This window comes from Amblyomma americanum, chromosome 11, assembly GCF_052857255.1.
Source record: "Amblyomma americanum isolate KBUSLIRL-KWMA chromosome 11, ASM5285725v1, whole genome shotgun sequence".
Taxonomy (NCBI): Eukaryota; Metazoa; Arthropoda; class Arachnida; order Ixodida; family Ixodidae; genus Amblyomma; species Amblyomma americanum.
The window spans coordinates 96,517,103-96,535,766 of record NC_135507.1 but is presented as its reverse complement, the minus strand read 5'-3'; the positions used below and the strand labels follow the sequence as shown (position 1 = coordinate 96,535,766).

The window sequence follows — 18,664 nt, the reverse complement described above, 5'->3', positions numbered from 1 at the left end:
TCCGCAAGCATGGCAGCGCAGGCACTAAGCCTAGCCTCAGTGACCAGCTCAGCTGCACTCATGCATGATTCCCAGGAAGCCTCAGACGCTGGGAGGACGTCCGGAGCTTCTTCAGAAGACGAGGATGCAGTTCTCTTCAAATAGGGCACGTATTTACGTTGATGGCGAGGTTTTTCTGAAGAGCGCTGTGCAGCCATTTTAGCAGGGACACACTTCTTCTTCTTCGGAAGCCAATTATGGTGCCAGATAGAAGATCATTATCTTCAACGTAATGATTAAGATGGTTGAGAATGCTGGGATCCATCAGTTTCCCGGCACACGAAGTGAGGAGATGGGGCGGAGGACAATGTCTCGCACGGAGCTTTTCTCGCTAACCTCTCCCTACTAAATCCTGGTCATCGTACCTACGAGTATATATACACCTTCCTCTCTGGTCGTACAGCTGAAATTAGCTTTGGCTCTCTCCTCTCTGACCCTGTAACCTCCGGTAGCAATGCCACCCCCCAAGCGTCCGTTCTCTCCCCTTACTTTTAAATGTCGCCTTGCTCACGCTCACTTCGAAAATTAGACGCTATCCCCCGGCTATTCCATATCTTATACGCAGACGACATCATTCTCTGGGTTTAAATAGGCAACAATACTGAGGTTGAATCCGCACTTCAACAAGCGGTGAATGTCATTGAGCGCCACGTAGCCTGAGCCGACCTCTCGTGCTCACTTCAGAAGTCCGAGCTGCTGCTCATTCGAGGTCAACCCGGCCTCCACGGCCATCCACCCATCTGCATTACTGCTAATGGCCAACTCATACGAGAAATATCCACTATTAGTGTATTGGGGCTTCTCCACAACAATCAGAAATACACCGACACTATGGCCAAACTCACAGTCTCTGCCTCGCAGACCACTCGTCTATTTCGTCGTATTGCTAATAAACAGAAAGGCATGCCAGAGGCTGACCTCCAACGTCTTGTTCAGGCGTTTGTTATCAGTCGCCTCAGATACACCCTCCCTTACGTCTACCTTAGCTGCCAGGAGCGGGACCGCGTTGACTGCCTTATTACACAAGCATACAAGGCGGCTCTCCATCTCCCGCACCGGACCCTCACGTATAAACTACTGGCATGAGGGGTCTACAACACTGTGACGGAGCTCTCGGAAGCTCATCTCACCGCTCAGTACGAGCGTCTCCCCCACACCTCCACGGGACCTCACATACTCTACAAGCTTGGAATAAGCTTCGAAACGACCGTCGCCGATAAGGCCCAGCTTCCGTCCCATATACACAGCAACCTTATCGTTACCCCTCTCCCGAAAAACATGCACACAGAGTATCGTGTCACTCGCCGCAATGACAGGGATAAGTCTCTGCATAAAAGGTATTTAACAGATAGGACTGCGGTCTACGTCAACGCCGCCGAATACTTTGATGGCGATGCTTTTTCGCTCGTGGTTGTAAACTACTGTGTACGGCCGTTGGTTGCGTGCTCTATTGCCGTCACAACGTCCGAAGTTTCAAGTTTATTTTATTTACATCATAGATGAGGGTAGGCCCGGGTAAAAAGTGATCGTCGATGGCTTGAGGGACCCCCGGACCCCCTTTACATGGTATACAGCAGGAAATATGAGTACTATGTAAAAGGTTGCAAACATCGGTAGATCGGCCAACACTATAGACAAAACTTTTTGCACAAACACAAATATACATAAAAAAAATTTTTCCACCAAAGAATATATTTTCACTGAAACAGTGTTTTATTGCTTATGTAAAGGTGGCTGTAATTTCGAGCAAGCTGCTTTTTGAAATATCGACATTCATCGACTGTAATTGGTATAATAATTGTGGCATATTGTAACGTAACATTTGATTCCAATAGTTTCTGCGGCAAAAAGGAAAAAACAATTTTTCGTTATTGCGCAAGGTATACGCCGGTACAGTTTGAGTGAGGCAAGTCATGTCTAGAAACCCCCGATTATTATATTGTAGAGATTTGTGTTATCTGGTTGCTAAGCGATATTGCTACAAGCTATGAACTGGCATAATCCTGTAGTGTGAAAATAAGTGATCGGTAGGGGCGTGGTAATCAACATTGGCAATGTAATGGAAGGCTTTCTCTTGCAGCATGTGAATTTTAAGGATATTTGTTTCTGTTCAAGTGTCCCACACCAAAAAAAACAGTGGTTTTAATGAGACAAAAATGGCATTATATATCATTAACTTGACTGAGACAGGAAGTATCGGAATTTAGCGAGAATGCTAACACACCATGACAGATGAGCGACGACAGAATCAACTTGGGCATTCCACTTCATGTGATTGAGGAAATGTATTCCTAGTGTTTTATTCATGTGTTTGAATTCTACCTTTGTGCTTCCAAGCTTTATGTCGAAGTTCTGAATAATTCCTCATTGCATTGCATGAAAAAGTACGGGATAAGTTTTTTCGGAATTTAAAAGTAGTACATTATTTTCACTCCAGGTTTTTAATCGATTCATTGCGTCATTTAAAATTGGGAGAAGAAACTGAAACGAGGTGCCTTGAAAAAATCAGCTCGTATAAACTGCGTAAATGACATAATTTAGTTTATCATGTATTGTAACTATATCATTTATATATATTATGAACAGGAGAGATCTTAAAATTCGGCTTGGCCGCACACCAGTACAAACTGCTTGAGATGATGACAGATGGGCCCCTTTTTTGACTTTCTGATAACGATGCTGAAGGTAAGAATTTATAAGGTTTAGAGGCGTTCCGTGTATGCCGTATAATTCCAGTTTCTGCAGTAAAACACCATTATTGAGGCGGTCGAAAGCCTTTGAAATGTCTTCAAAAATTCCGATAGAGATTTCTCAATTTTCAATTGTATCCAGTATGATTTTTTTTAGCGTTAACAACATCATTTCGGTTGATTTTCCGTCGATAAAGCCATGCTGGGAATGGAAAAAGATTGAACATTAAGCAAAAATTCAATATTCTTTTGTAGAATATTCTTTCAAACCCTTCTGAAAATGCCGGCAATGTTGAGATTGGTCGATAATTAGATATATCACTTTTATCTTCACTTTCGTAGTCAATGATAACTTTTGATACTTGCATTAACCTTGGGAATAAACCTGTAGATAGGGCGATATTGTAAATATGGGTGACAATAGAAGCTATGTAGTCACTTACGTATTTTATCGGCGCAATTTGAATGTTATCTATATCTCAAGCTCCGCTATTACTTACGGAGGCAAAAAAGATGCCGAGAATGCGGCCGTAGCCTCGGCGATGGCCTCCACCTCTGCAGAAACCATCTTGAGCGACTCGAAATCTGCGATTTGTAATTTTGCCAAAGGCCGGGTATCCCCCGTCACCCTATATCTCCTCCGCTCCATCAAGGACCAACTGCGCCTGGTCCAATTGACCTGGGTCCCTCCTCACTCATTCCATCCAGAAAACGAGGGGGCCCACAATCATGCCTGAGGATTCGTCGACCGGGATGTGTTGTCGCCCGTTCTGCGGATGGCGAGAGATCGTACGGTTACATTAATGCCTTAAACACCAACTCGATGGACACATCCTAGGCGTACAGGCGGAGCGCCTACGCGCACGGGCGTACTCCGGAGCCTTTCTGCGCATGCGTGGGCCGCGTTGCACGAGCAGGCGCGAGCGCGGCGCAGACATCTGTACATGTCAGATATCCGCGCCTGCGCTCGGGCGCTTGCGCACGCTTTGGAAGCGGAGTCCGGTTTACAACAATAGGAGGACCGCGAGGTTCTTGGGGACTTTTTTTCATGGCTTGAAGCTCTTCCAGGTTCCTGGAACTTTCTTCAAGCTTGAAATTCTTTCTGTCGGCACGTGAGGGGGAACGAGCAAGCAGAGAGAGCATAGAGGTGGATGCCTTTTTTCGACGCCTCTCGCGGCGCGGCGCTGGGCGCACAGGCGCTCCGCGCATACGCGACTAAGTGTCCATGCAGTTGCCGCTTTACTAACATCGAGTCCCAAAATGGTACGCCTGGCTCTAATGCGATTTGGATCTCAAATGTCTTGCTGTATCTGTCACATGATGTCTTGAGTCGAGAGAGCTGCTCAAAACCCAATCATAGACGAGGGAAACGTTTTTATGGAGGCGAAACGCTAAGGCGCCCGTGTGCTATGCGATGTCATTGCACGTTGAAGATACCCATGTGGTCGAACTTATCCCGGAGACCTCCACTACAGCACCTCTTCCTTCTTTCACTCCCTCCTTTATCCCTTGTCCTACGGCACGGTTCAGGTGTCCGCCGATATGTGAGACAGATACTGCGCCATTTACTTGCCCCGAAAACAAATTTCATTCTCTTTCCCTTCCTTTGGCAAGTGAGTGGGGAGAGGCCAGAGGCTCTAAATTCCAATAAAATGAACTAATCACGGGCACAACCTGGACACATTTGTTATTGTGTAAATAGTTTGTACATATTACTTCTCCCCCTATCCTCTCTTCCTGTCCCCTCACATCTTTCATTTCATTTCTCCATTCTGCCTGCTATCCTTTATTTCCGCTGCCCCAGCACAGGTGCTTCAGTATCGATGGCAAATACCGGGGCTAGCAAAAATATTTTCCTTCCTCTTTTACTATTATTTTAATAAACAACCACTACCACCACCAGCCCCTTCCTTTCTTCTTTCACTAACTCCTTTATCTCTTCCCTTACGGCGCGGTTCAGGTGTCCGCCGCTAAGAGAGAGAAAGATACGGCGCCATTTCCTTGCCCCTAAAACAAATTTCATTCTCTTCCCCTTCCTTTCTTCTTTCAATAACTCCTTTATCTCTTCCCTTACGGCGCGGTACAGGTGTCCGCCGATATGTGAGACAGATACTGCGCCATTTTCTTTCTCCAAACACAAATAGAAACATTTTCAAATTGGTTCTTTGGGAACGAAATGGCGCACTATAATAATTGTTTCTTGTGGAAAGAGAAACGGCGCAATATCTGTCTCATATATCGTTGGACACTTGAACCGCTTCGTAAGGGAACAGATAAAGGAGGCTGTGAAAGAAGAAAGAGGTGCCGCAGTGGAGGGTTCCGAAATAATTTCGACCACCGGGGACCTTTAACGTGCAGACATCGCACAGCACACGGGTGCCTTACGTTTTTGCCTCCATAAAAACGCCGCCGCCGCGGTCGGGTTCGAACCCGGGAACTCCGGATCAGTAGCCGAGTGCCCAAACTACTGAGCCACCGCGACGGGTAGTATCCGTCTCACATCTAGGCCGACACCTGAATCGGGCCGTAAGGGAATGAAAAAAGGAGGGATAGAGAGGAGACAGGAAAAAAAGGTGCCGCAGTGAACAGCTCTGAAATAATTTCAACCACGTGGGGATCTTTAAGTTTCACTGACATCACACAGCACACGGGCGCCTTAGCGTTTCGCCTCCATCGAAACGGGGCCGGCACGGGCGGCTTCGAACCCAGGTCATCCTGATCAGTTGCCGAGTGCGCTAACCACTCAGACACCGCGGCTGTTTGGTTCTTTGTGGCTTGTGAGTGTCCGCTTCAAGAACATACGTTATGTGTGTGACGTAAGCGTGCGGGTACATCGGCACTTTTCGCTGCAGTCAAGCCACCGCAAACTCCTCCCGCATTTCGGGGAATCTGCAGTCTCCCGAACGAGTCTTTTGAAAGCAACCGAAGGTGGTTTGTAGGCTCGGTGTGTTTGCGCTGGAAACCATTGTGACAGAAAGAATCTTTCGGAGTACTTCAAATGACTTCGAGTTCAGTATGAGCTGCAAGCCCGGCTTAAGGGTCGATGTAGGGGCGGGACGAAATTTGCCTCAACACTTTTGGAGCCCCTCTTTATTTCCATCAAAGCATTTACAGCCTAAATATTATACCCATGAAAAAACACGATGTAAGTCAGTTTTTGAAAGTAAAAATGCAGACGGATAATGTTTGCGAAACTTTAACGCAGTTTTGTGCCAAGTGCGACAATGATGGGCAGTTTTAACTCCGAAGAATAAAATACTCCCGATAGCGTACAGTCATTTTAGTTGTGATGGTACTAACAACAAGAGATTCAGAGAGAAGCGTGGTATTATTATTGGCGGCTAAGTGGCGGAAGGCCTGCATTGAAGCTCAGTACTAAGTGAAAAATGCATCATTGTATTTCTTTATTTTCTATTGCACCTATAAGATGCCATGTCAAAGAATAATTTTAACCATTTGCAAAAAGACGGGGGTCAAGAGGAGAACCTACACCGGACAAGGCTTTACTAAACTTACCTCTTTAATGAGCACATTCCATAGAGTACCCGCAACACATGAGTCAAGCCAAAACAGAGAACCTACGTTTAATTACTCAAGAAGTCAATCTCTTTCGTTGTGAGCCCAATCGACAGGCAACTGACCAAATCATCACCATTTTTATCTATCAGACCGGCCTCGAAAATTTCATGTGCCTTTCTTGTTTTTCCTCGGCCCAAAATGGATACATGATTGGAACGAGGGGAACACTTCCCTGGACATCAACTAGAATGAAACGCAAGATTGCAGTCTTCACCACTACGAATTTTTGTTCGCTGCTTGCAGACACTTTCATTAATACAATCACCAGTCTGTCGTATGTAACACTTTCCACACGTCAGTGGGATCTCATATATGACTTCTGTTTTGCATCTAGCAAACATTGTTCTATGCTTGGCGTTGCAGTGATTCTTATTATTATCAGGCATCATTCGTGCGCAAAGACCTGAAAGCTTCACAGGGGCAGAAAAAATTTGATGATATTTTAGCTGTGTTAGGCCAGGATATACGTAGCAAAAGCGCGGCGACATCTGGTTCGTAAGAGTTAGTATATGAAACCAGTGCATTCCCTAGATGCGCATTTGTTCACGGTTAAATCATGTGCCGTCGTGGCGGAGCGTAAGCGTCTCTGCGTTGAATGACGAAGGCCCTGGTTCTATTCCGGGCCTCGACACAGGTTTTTTTTTATTCAGTGAGTGTGAGGGGTTTCAGTGGCTCCCGCCACGGCGTGGCGCCTTGGCTGGTCACGTGGTTCACGACGCGATGGGTTACGTGACCTGTCATGTTGTTGGTAACGTGGTGCGGTGCCAGCACGGCGAAATTTAGAGTTCGTGGCGGTTGTAGCCTTCGCTGCAAATACCACGTTAACGCCGTGACGCTCGGCGGCTATTTTTACATTGTGCGCCACTTTGTGCAGATATGACACCGTTTTGAACTCTCTGCCTTTCTTCCGCAGTAGCCTTCTTTTCTTGCTTGGCCCTGCCATTCAATTCCTTCAACACAGACTCGGCCACTCCTCTGACCATTTCTGTTGGGAAGCCCGCCCCAGAAAGGCGATTGGCCTGCGTCATGACAATAACAGTGACAGTGTGGCAGCAGCTATTTTTACAGCATTTGAAGAAAAAGCGTTGGCAATACTCCGCTTGACTAAATTAGAGCGGTTAAAGTCGTGCGCAAGTCCTTTTTCAGTTGTAGGCGCACACATCCAGCACACATAGCTTTCTCCTGAGAAGTTCTTAGACTAGCAAGTCTAAACAAAGAATGCCGTTGTGTGCGGCTTGTTAGCGAGTGAATTTAAAATGGATGGATGGAACGCTGCCTAAATTCTCTCGTGATGTTTTCTACAACCAGCCTGTATGAGCCGTAAGCGCCGCCGTTTAAAAGCACTAAAAATCATCTGCAATGTGTGGGGCAATGTATAGGAGCCACCTGCAATGTCTTGCGCCAGTATATATTACCAAATACGCCTCACAATTCCGACACCGCAAACTGCGAATAGAACCAATGCATAACTGCTGAGGCGCTCCAAGTTATTGCTTTCAGTGGCCAAAAAGGTAACAGTTGAGCAGAAATTTTTGCTAAGTAAGCTTAAAGATTTTTGCCGAAAAGCTTGCCTGCAGCCGTCGACGACGCTGTGCTAAAGTTAAAGTCGTTGCATCGATATGTTAATCAAGCTGTAAGTACAATTAAGGTTTGAACAAAGAATAATGATTACTTTCGCTGTTTATTTTAATATAGTGTAGTTGACGAGTGCGTAAGAAAAAGGGTTTTCTTTGCGATGTCAGTGCGTTTACATTTATGTCCTCTCGTGTTCGAAAAAAATGAAGCTTGCTTTTGAGGAAATGAAGTGGCGCAGCAACTCTCTCACATACCTCGGTGCACACTAGAACAACGCTGTAAGAGAAGGGATAAAGGATGGATTCAAAGAAGAAAGAGGTGCCGTAGTTGAGCTCTCCGTGATAATTTCGACCACATGGATGCCTTTAACTACGCTAACATCGCGTAGCACATGGCCGCCTTTTGAGATTCGCCTCCATCGAGGGAGACCGCTAGGGGGCCGGCGAGTGCGAACGCGCTTCGCATCGCCTCTCTACAAGCACGGCGATTTCGTCCAGATTTCGACCCACGCAGTGCCCATTTCTTCACTGCACCGTTAGTAAAGGTGAGTGCTACCATGTTTTCAAATTTGGCGGCCATAGGTCCCCCCTAAGTGGGCCCACGGGCCGAAAACCGCCCTTTGCCAATCAGCTGCTGCACTAGGCCTCGCGCCACTGTGCGCTAAGCCTGAGCTGCTTCGACCTCCCCTATATCGACAGTATGGAGGTCCACGTGGTCGGCGAGACAATCAACCCGAAGGACTACGATCCCAGGAACTGGAACCATATCCTGAGCTTACCCGCTATTCAGAAAGGAGCACTGAAAATCCAGGACCAGGCGAACGCCACCACCGGCTCACGACCTGAAGATTCAGTACACCAAGCGTCCCAGCTGTGCGCAACGCGTCTCGCGGCGCAAATGTCGCAACGCCAGCCGCGGTTGCCTGAGGATGCTACAAAATCGTGTTTCGTTCCAACGGGGGACTTAAACGACCTTCAACCGCGCCAGCTTCGCCTGGCCCTGATAACTGCAGCCAAGGACCTCCAAGACCCGGACGCCACCAACTTGCGTATCCACCCCCTAAACAACACCTTCACGATGAGTACCCCGCATCAAGCCGACGCGCTACGCCTGGTCGCCATCAAACAAATCTCAATTCGAACCCAAGCCTACACCGTCACCGCATACATCGCCCCCCCCCTCCCCGGATGGTGCAGTAAGAGGAGTAATAACTAACGCCTACTGGGAAGAAACCCCAGCACAGATTCCTGAAGACCTCATCACGGGCAACCCTGGCGTCCCCATCATTGATGCACGCCGCATGGGACAGACCCGTTCGATCCTCATCACCTTCCGGGCAGGTCCGGTGCCCCGAACCATCTCCTACGGAGGCGGGCTCCACAACTGCCCTTTATATAGAGGACACCTGGATGCTTGCACAAACTGTAGAAAACCAGGGCATCGTGCGGATGTGTGTACCCTTAAGGTGTATCCAGACGGCGGGCCACGGACTGGCCTGCGGACCGGTCACGTGGGCTCGACCGAGCGTGGCCCGGCCCGCGAGGGCATCCACACGGCGGTCTAAAAGAGCAGACGACAGAGAGGGCTACTCTCAACCCCATAGCGCCACTGGCGCAGTGGCTTGCTCGCTGCGCTCTGGTTTGAGGGTACGTTCCAAAATGGAGGCCGACAGGAAGCGAAGGCTTGCTGCATTCGCCTTGGCGATATGTATTGATGACGAAGAAGATTTGTGTCTTCCAAAAAGGCGATGTTGGCAAAAGGAATGGGTGTACCGGAAAGATCTAGGTCAACAAAATCAGCTTTACCAGGAGTTACTGTTCTCTTACCCGGGGGAGTATCGGCGACTGCTTCGTGTCACCCCGGAGCAATTTTCGCAGCTGCTGTCCTGCGTCGGACCAAGAATTTCGCGACAGCAGACTGTTATGCGCGCGCCCATACCGCCGACAACAAAGCTGCAAGTCGCTCTTCGCTACCTTGCTTCCGGTTAGTAACTTTGTTGGCCTCACTTATCCTTGTGCAGCATCAACACTGCGATTCTCCACGCTTTCGTGTGTGCAGGGTCACACACGAAGTGTTATAGCAAATTGCATGCCGTTGATTTTATAGTGAAAAACGAATCTGCAACCTTTTTTGCACTCACATTAGCTGCAGCGACAACAGATTATGCGCAAGCCACGCCGTCAATTTCACGCGCTTGTATTAGCTCAGGCACAAACTGCATGCAGCTGTAATCTTTCTAACGCAAAAGACGAACCTCTAAGCTGTTAGAACCTGTAAGTGCTTGAGGTGCATCGACAGCTGAGCGACGCGCTTCATTACATAGTAAGCGCGACTTAACAACACGTAGGGCCCCTCATGCAGATCAGAGTTGTATATATTAGCATACATAGTTCTAAATAGCGGTGCTGCATTTTCTGATATATTTATTTTCATTTTCCAGGAGAGAGCCACCACTCGTTGAGTCGCCAGTTCCGGCTTGGTCATTCCACTGTGAATGACCTCATACCAGAAACGTGCAATGCAATCTACGAAGAACTGAAAGGCAACTACATCAAGACCCCAAAAACAGAGCAAGATTGGCAAGAAGTCATAAAGGGGTTTAGTGATCACTGGCAGTATCCTAATTGTGTGGGTGCCATGGACGGTAAACATGTCGTGATCCAAAAGCCCCCCAAATCTGGGTCTATATACTACAATTATAAAAAATCTTACAGCATAATTCTTTTTGCTGTAGTAGATGCAGCATATAGGTTTATTTACCTCGATGTTGGAGCACCGGGATCAGAAGGGGATGCCGGAGTGTGGCAGACGACGCCATTGCAAATTGCACTGAAAAATAACAGAACCAATTTACCCCAGGTGGTAAAGGTGGCATGTTCGCCAGATATTCTTCTGCCACCTGTGTTTGTAGGCGATGATGCCTTCCCAATAGGGAAGAACCTGATGAAGCCATACGGAGGCACTGCGCTGTCATCCGACCAGAGGGTCTTCAACTACAGGTAAGCCCTCAGAATTTGTGAGTACCTCTGTGGTCCTAGCTGCTCCGTTGTGTTGCCACATCAGGTGTTGGTACATATGCCAAACAGCAATGATGGACCACAACAGTACACATTATTCAGTCAGTACATGCGTTACCGAAGTAAACATACTACTGTACAGATGACCATCTAAATGCTGCATGAGGCCAGTGGTGGAATAGTGAAAGTATTTCTTGCGCCCATACAAAATGGTGCATCAGAAATCGCTAATCAGCTGCAGTGTGCATTTGTAGTGCTCTATGCTCATTTTCATAACTGCCAACTACACAAAAAAAATGTGAATTTTTTCTTTTACCAAGTTTGATTATTTACGTAAAAAGTGTTGTCATTGGCAAGTTAATACGAAGCACATTATGGCATCCTCATGCTCTGTGTTAGGTACAGAAGATAGGATTGTTCTTTGCCGTTCTGCATATGCATACTGGCATATATACCGGGTGCAGTTTAATCTGCAAATTAAGGGCTGAGAGGAGTTTGCCTGCCGAAGCCACTCCAAATTATTACAGTTCTGACCAGATAACGTGCAGTTTTAAAACTTTCAATCCCCTCATTCTGCTTTATACAATTCTCCATGTGCAGGTTGTCCAGAGCTCGGAGGGTTGCCGAGAATGCCTTTGGCATCCTTGCAAACCGTTTTCGGTGTTTACACACCGTAATTGAAGCAAGGCCAGACAGAGTTGTGCCCGTAGTCTTCGCTGCATGTGCTCTGCACAATTTCCTGAGCAACGACAAGCAAGTCTCTCTAGAACAGCCCATGGAGGACACTGATGGGCATACATTTTTTGGCTTGCAACAGGCATCACGTGGACGCCCTAGTGCATTTGGTGCTGCTGTGCGTGAGCGGACATCCTCATACTTCAAGGACAGAGGTGCAGTGCCATGGCAGCAAGACGCTGCTTATCTCAACAGCCACCTCAACAGATAGAGTGCCTTGAAGAAAGAACATTCCTCCGGATGTCCTCGTTTTTTTATTAAACATTGCTAATACGTTCACTGCATCGTGGGTCCCCAGTTGGTGACGTCCTTTATTTATGCTGTGTGGCCATAAATACTGAGTCACATGATGAAGCCAATGGTCAGATTTCAAAGTGAGGTCTAATGAGGAGGAGCTCACAATAAACTCTGTACCATGGCTTCATCCTGAGACACATTATTAGAGGCCGCACAGCACTAATAAAGGACGTCACCAACTGGTGAAATGCAATGAACGTGTTAAGGTGCTTCTCAGTCACGTCAAGAACAAGTGCAGTGCCGTGACAGAAGACTGTCGTCAACTACTTTGCGCACAGGGTGTGCTAAACAAAAAAGCATCCAGCCGGATGTGATCATTTTTTATTCAATCATATCAAGGTGCTTTTCGATCACGTCCACAATTTCTTTCTGGCATTTTATTTGCCTTGCAGGGTTCATGCGCCTCATCAGTGCAGCAGCGTAGTTACCGAAATGTGCAGCTGCATCATCAGCTGCAGGGGGCCTTTGTACAGCATTGACCAGGGTCTCCAGAGCTGTTTGTCTCTTATTGAGAATTGAATTGGCCGTACTACTTGACCTCCAATGCCTCATTCGCTTTGAAGGTGGAGTTAGTGCGCTATGCCCACTGTTCTCGGGCACAGGTGCACTTGTACTGCTTGCAGGTGTTTCCAATTGAGAAAGTTCTCTGTGATTTTCTGCGCCTGCTGCATCTGGCGTACCGCGTCTCGTAGGGCTGGATGTTTCAAAAAGATATTCCTCAGGCTGTAATACAAACAAATAGCATCAAGGTTACCTATCGAATAACTGGGAATGCAAAAATTAGACAACAGACTATTTGTATATTGACAAACCTCATGGCAGTCGGAGTGAAACTCGCCTCCTCTTTTCTCCGATTCCCCTTTTTGCACCTGTTTAGTGGCACACATGTTGAATAAACAAAAGTATCAGTTTCATGTCAAAGAAGGACCCTTAATATTATTTTTTTATTTATTAACAATGTTGCAGAGTCGTATGCCTCCAAGCAGGAGTGAGAACAAAAAATTACATCATTAAAAGTTACACCACATCACACAATAAGCATTAACTTCTTCACATCAGGGCATGAAGTTAAACAAATGAAATCAGACACAGGAGTAAAGAACATCATGAACGCATTTTCCTCAAATTCGCAATGAATGCATCAATATTGGGGCCATTGACAATATGTCCTTATGCATGATGTTTAGAGCTATTGCTTTGTAGTGAATACACAGCTGCTAACAAAAAGCAGTTGTAACCAAATGTGGCAATTAAATATGATTTCCAGCTCTTACGACTAAAAAGCTGGTAGGCTGCAGGAAAAATTTCGAGCACCCTTTTTGCAATAACAAACAAGATGTGAAGTCATGGCAAGACATCTGCAGCACATACGAATCTGACCACGTTTTTGTGCATAATCAAGTGTCGGTGGTATATTGTGGAATATACTTACCACTACTGCCTCTTCTTCAAATGCTTCCGTGGCATAGCGATGTCCTGGGCGTGGCACAGCGTCCAAGAATTTTAAACAGCGGAAAAATTTCCACTTAACCACATAGCTGTCGTCTCGTGCTTGGCCACTTTTTCTTTCGTCTATCTTCTTCTTCTCCTTCCTGTACGTCCGCCGCTTATTAGCGAACACATTTTTCAGTCCCTCTGTAACGAAAACGAAATACAATACCACTCGTTGCATACAATTGTACATGAATACGGCATATTAAATACGGTAGATGAAACGTGTTCCGTGCAATTTTACTTCATCAAAATTGCAAATCGAATAGGATATGAAAACGGCACGAAACAGAACATGAGCTCTTTTCACTCTACGTAGCACTATTATACCAAAAGAAGCCGAACCGCACACAAAGAGGTACCAAAGAAATTCTTACCCACGCTGTACGGTCCGTGTGCCGGATGCTCGGATGACATCTGCTTGCAGATGCTGTGCCACAAATGTTCTTTTTTGGGACACATCAAGAAGTCATCACGGCTGCTGTCCCACAAAGTTGGAAACTGCTGCACCAACGCCAAAAAGTAAAATGTGGCGTCGTCCGACCACGATGCCATGCTGATCGCAGCAACACGGCAGAAAAACAAGTCGTCGGCGCGCTGCAGTGAGCTTTGGATGACGACGATAGCGATACGACTTCAGAAATTGACCAGCGTTGTGCTGTTGCCAGAGGAAGTGACAGTAAACCCTCCAAAAAGTCCGTGGGCCGCCGCCAGAAAAAATGCTCTCGCATTTCTCGCGCGATCCGGCCCGCGGACCATGCGCGGACCTCGCAGACCGGAAGCGACACCCCACGTGATCGCTAGTCCGCGGGCCAAAACAGGTCCGCGGTCCGTCGTCAGGATACACCTTTAAGCGTATGCACAATTGTTCAAGATGCGGTATCTCGCTCCCCCGAGAGGACACCCCGACATGCACCCCAGCCTGCATACTCTGTGGATTAGAGGAACTTTTTGTTGTGCTAGATGGTGCATACTGTAACAAAAGAACTGTAGCGCGACCAAGACGAACACAAGACAGAGGCACACAGGACTAGAGGCACACAGGAGGCGCCCACATGACGGGTACTAATGGTTGCCAAGCGAGGGGACGGCGCTCACCGCCCACTTCGCCGCAATCGCACACCTCCCGCACACCGGAACGAGAGGCTGACCGCGCCAGCATTCGTCGCTCTAGCAAGTCTCGCTCATCATCTCGTCGCCGCCAGGACCAACAACCTCCACAATTTTCCTGGGCAGACAGAGTAGCAGGCAACAGGCTCAAAGCTACCAGCAAGCCCTCAACCCCCCGCCCACACAGGTGGACCCCCGTGACCGGGAGCTACAGGCCCTGCGAGAGGAGGTGAGTCGTCTTACCTCTCTCATCAAGGCCCCACTTCTACCCCTCTACCACTTCTGCCAATAGTCCCTCCCACGCAACCTACGCTACTACATCAAACACCAACTGAAAACATAACAATCGGACTCACAAACCCCCAACTCACGCCCACCCAAGAAAAAACGTACACCAGAGCAGCCACCCGTCACCCAAACCGACCTTTAATTCCTAGAGGCCAACATGAACGCTAAACTCGCCGAGATGAGCGCGTGTCTGGAGGCAAAATTTAATCACCTCATCGACCACCTGTCCAACCGCTTCAAACAACAAATTGAAGCTGCATTTACGCGCATGGTGCATAACCTTGAGATGAGCCTCGCACGGTACGACACCCGCCTCCAAACAGTAGAGCAGGTACTTCCCTCGCTGCACCTACCCTATTCCGCCCATCAATCCCGTCCACCTACCCCATAGAACCCCCTACACACCTACCCTCACCCCACCCAGGCTACAGTATGGCGGGGCGACCATCTAATTCCTTATCAATTCTGCAATGGAACTGCCGCCGCTTCCGGGGCAAACGCGCACCCCTCCAACTCCTCCTCCCCACATTTCCCACGCCCCACATCCTCCTCCTTCAGGACACACATGTCCGTACATCACTTAACAGCTACACATCCGCTCACTCGGACGCAATGAATACACCCAGGGCTTCCACACTCTTTCATCGCTCCATTACACACCAAATGCATCATATCACCTCCGAGACGCCCTGCGTGATCACAGAAATCATACCAGATTCACACTCCACACCATCTATTTTTATTGCAAATATATATCACACACCGTCTCATACGATGGCTTCATTGGAAACGATACTGCGCGATCACATCGTATTGCAGGCAAGCATCCATTGATTATCGGAGGGGACTTCAACAGTAAGCATACTGACTGGGGCTACCGCACCACCCCGGGACGAGGAAGGCGACTCTGGTCCTTGGTACAACAGCTCCGCCTCACAATACACAACAACTTTAACACTCCCACGAGAATTGGCAACAGGGTCAGTGCGGACACCAGCCCGGAGTTGACACTTGAGCCGCAACCTTGCGGGTATTACGTGGAACACAACACATCACACATTAGGGAGCGATCATTACATCATCTCCGTTACAGTACCGTACAAACAAAGAATGACCCTTCAGCTAACTCACCAACTGGGATGGAGTCCGCACCGCATGGCCGGCCCTTCCTGACGCCCCCATTACAGACATCGACCAGTGGGTGGCATCACTCATGAACGATGTCTCCTGACTTACTTGAACACTTGACACCACACTAGATACGCCCACCCTCGACATTCGCCGGGCCCTCCTATGGCAGGCCCACCATAGCATCCTAGAGCGCTGGAAAGGGCAAAAGCTCAATCGGACCCTTCAAAAGCGGCTAGCCGCACTGCGAACACAAATTACTGAGCACTCTGAGGAGCTCTGCCGATCCAACTGGGAACAGATTTGCGACAGTATGGCTGGCAATCTGTCCTCCAAACGCAGTTGGCAACTCCTCCGTCAATTAATTGAACCCACGCAATCCAAAATAGCCACACAACCCCACGTCACACACCTCATACACAGGACCGACCTTCCTCCCGACGCACTCATCGATGTACTTAGGAACACACATACAATTCCCGGTAACTCATTCCCCCTGCCGCCCTATGCCGGCACCCCGAATGCCAATCTCGACGCGGAGATTACGGAAACAGAAGTCAGAGCAGCCCTCCTGGCTCTCCGCTCTAGCTACGCTCCAGGAGTTGATCGTATCTCATATAGCATGCTCCGCAATTTGGAGGATCAGTCGAATGCCCAGCTCACGGGGTGCTTCAACACATGCTGGCAGGAGGGCACCCTTCCGCAATCCTGGCGTCACGCCAAAATCTTATTCATACCCAAGTCCCACAAACACCTTACACCGGCCAATATTCGTCCAATCCCACTAACATCATGCCTGGGCAAGCTTTTGGAGCATGTCGCACTCGCCCGACTCATGACGGAGCAAGACCTCTCCGCACAGCATTGTGGGCTTCCGTCCCCACCTGTCGGCCCAAGACGCCATGCTCCAGCTCGCACTGGATATTTTTGACCCCCTCATACTGGGCCACACAAAATCTGTCCTCGCCTTGGATTTCTCCAAGGCCTTTGGTCGCCTACACCATAAAGCGATCATGGCGGCGCTCTCCTCTTTCAGCATAGGTGAACGTATGTACACCTGTATTCAAGCATTCCTTACTAACCGCACGGCCGAAATTCACTTCGGACCCCACACATCCCATCCATACACCCTTAGTGGGGTTGGCACCCCCCAGGGATCTGTTCTCACCCCTTTCCTCTTAATTGTCACACTCATCCCCATTGCCCGCAAACTACAAACTATCCCCCACCTTCGGCATACACTCTATGCTGATGATATCACTCTATGGACCACCCATGGCAGTGATGGAGAGAGAGAATACTCTGCAGTTTGCAGCTACCCTCACCCAAACACATGCGCGGAGTATCGGACTCTCATGCTCTCCGGAGAAGTCGGAGCTCCTCATACTCCGCCCCACAACCCGAAACTGCCCCACAGCCCCCATAACCGTGAAACTGGAAAACAGGTACATCCCGGAGGTACACACTCTCCGGGTACTGGTTCTCCACATCCAGAACAACGGGAAAACATTCTCACCATCCAGAAACTCAAGCAGACGGCGGTGTCGATATCCCACCTAATCCGCAGTTTCTGGACACCACCTGGGCATGAAGGAGCATGACCTATGTCGTCTCATTCATGCTTTGTCCTCAGCCGCTTTCTCTTCACGCTCCCCTACCTGAAACTCCAGGCCACAGAAATCTCCACCCTGGTTGCCATGATCCGAAAAGCATTTAGGACAGCACTATACCTACCCCTAAATACCTCAACCGAAAAACTCCTCCAGCTAGGCCTACACAACACGATAAGTGAGCTTATCGAGGCCCACCGACAGACACAATACATACGTCTCGCGAGAACCACCACCGGCAGACATCCTACACACCCTCGGCATCAGGATACCTGCCACGGAACCCACACAGCTTTTACCCGCCGCGGTGGCTCAGTGGTTAGGGCGCTCGACTACTGATCTGGAGTTCCCGGGTTCGAACCCGACTGCGGCTGCTGCGTTTTTTTGGAGGAAAAACGCTAAAGCGCCCGTGTGCTGTGCGATGTCAGTGCACGTTAAAGATCCCCAGGTGGTCGAAATTATTCCGGAGCCCTCCACTATGGCACCTCATCTTCCTTTTCTTCTTTCACTCCCTCATTTATCCCTTCCCTTACGACGTGGTTCAGGTGTGCAACGATATATGGTCCAACGATATTATCCTTCACTGGCCCACTGAGCCTGTTGTGCGTCTTTCCTTTAGTGGAAAGAACGGCCTTTACAAAGTTGTCAACTCCTATGAACTCGATGAACGCCGTCGGCTCACTCGTTTTGTTTGGTTTTGGAGGAAAAGAAATGGCACAGTAACCGTCTCACATATCACGTTGGACACCCGAACCACGCCGTAATTGAAGGGATAAAGGGGGGAAGAAACGAAGAAAGACAAACTTAAAATTGAAAGTTCGATTTTGAGAAAAGGTGTGGCGCTGCGCAGGGGCGGAACGCCTGTGCCTCGGTGCTACTAGTGGCGCAAGCTCAGTAGTGACTTGGGAGCCAGAGAGAGGCCCCGCCGCGGTGGCTCAGTGGTTAGGGCGCTCGACTACTGATCCGGAGTTCCCGGGTTCGAAGCCGACCGCGGCGGCGGCGTTTTTATGGAGGAAAAACGCTAAGGCGCCCGTGTGCTGTGCGATGTCAGTGCACGTTAAAGATCCCCAGGTGGTCGGAATTATGCCGGAGCCCTCCACTACGG

The 18,664-nt window shown here is 48.6% G+C and overlaps 1 protein-coding gene across 1 annotated transcript; it reads right to left on the bottom strand.

Moving 5' to 3' along the window:
• Positions 1–12,253: 12,253 nt before the first annotated feature.
• On the bottom strand, positions 12,254–14,000 carry LOC144109461 (uncharacterized). The gene is made up of 4 exons (XM_077642270.1): positions 13,801–14,000; positions 13,365–13,567; positions 12,745–12,801; positions 12,254–12,655 (listed from the first exon to the last, which is right to left on the bottom strand). The coding sequence occupies exons 1-4, from the start codon at positions 13,976–13,978 to the stop codon at positions 12,254–12,256; spliced, it is 840 nt and encodes a 279-aa protein (XP_077498396.1). The 5' UTR covers positions 13,979–14,000.
• Positions 14,001–18,664: the final 4,664 nt, after the last annotated feature.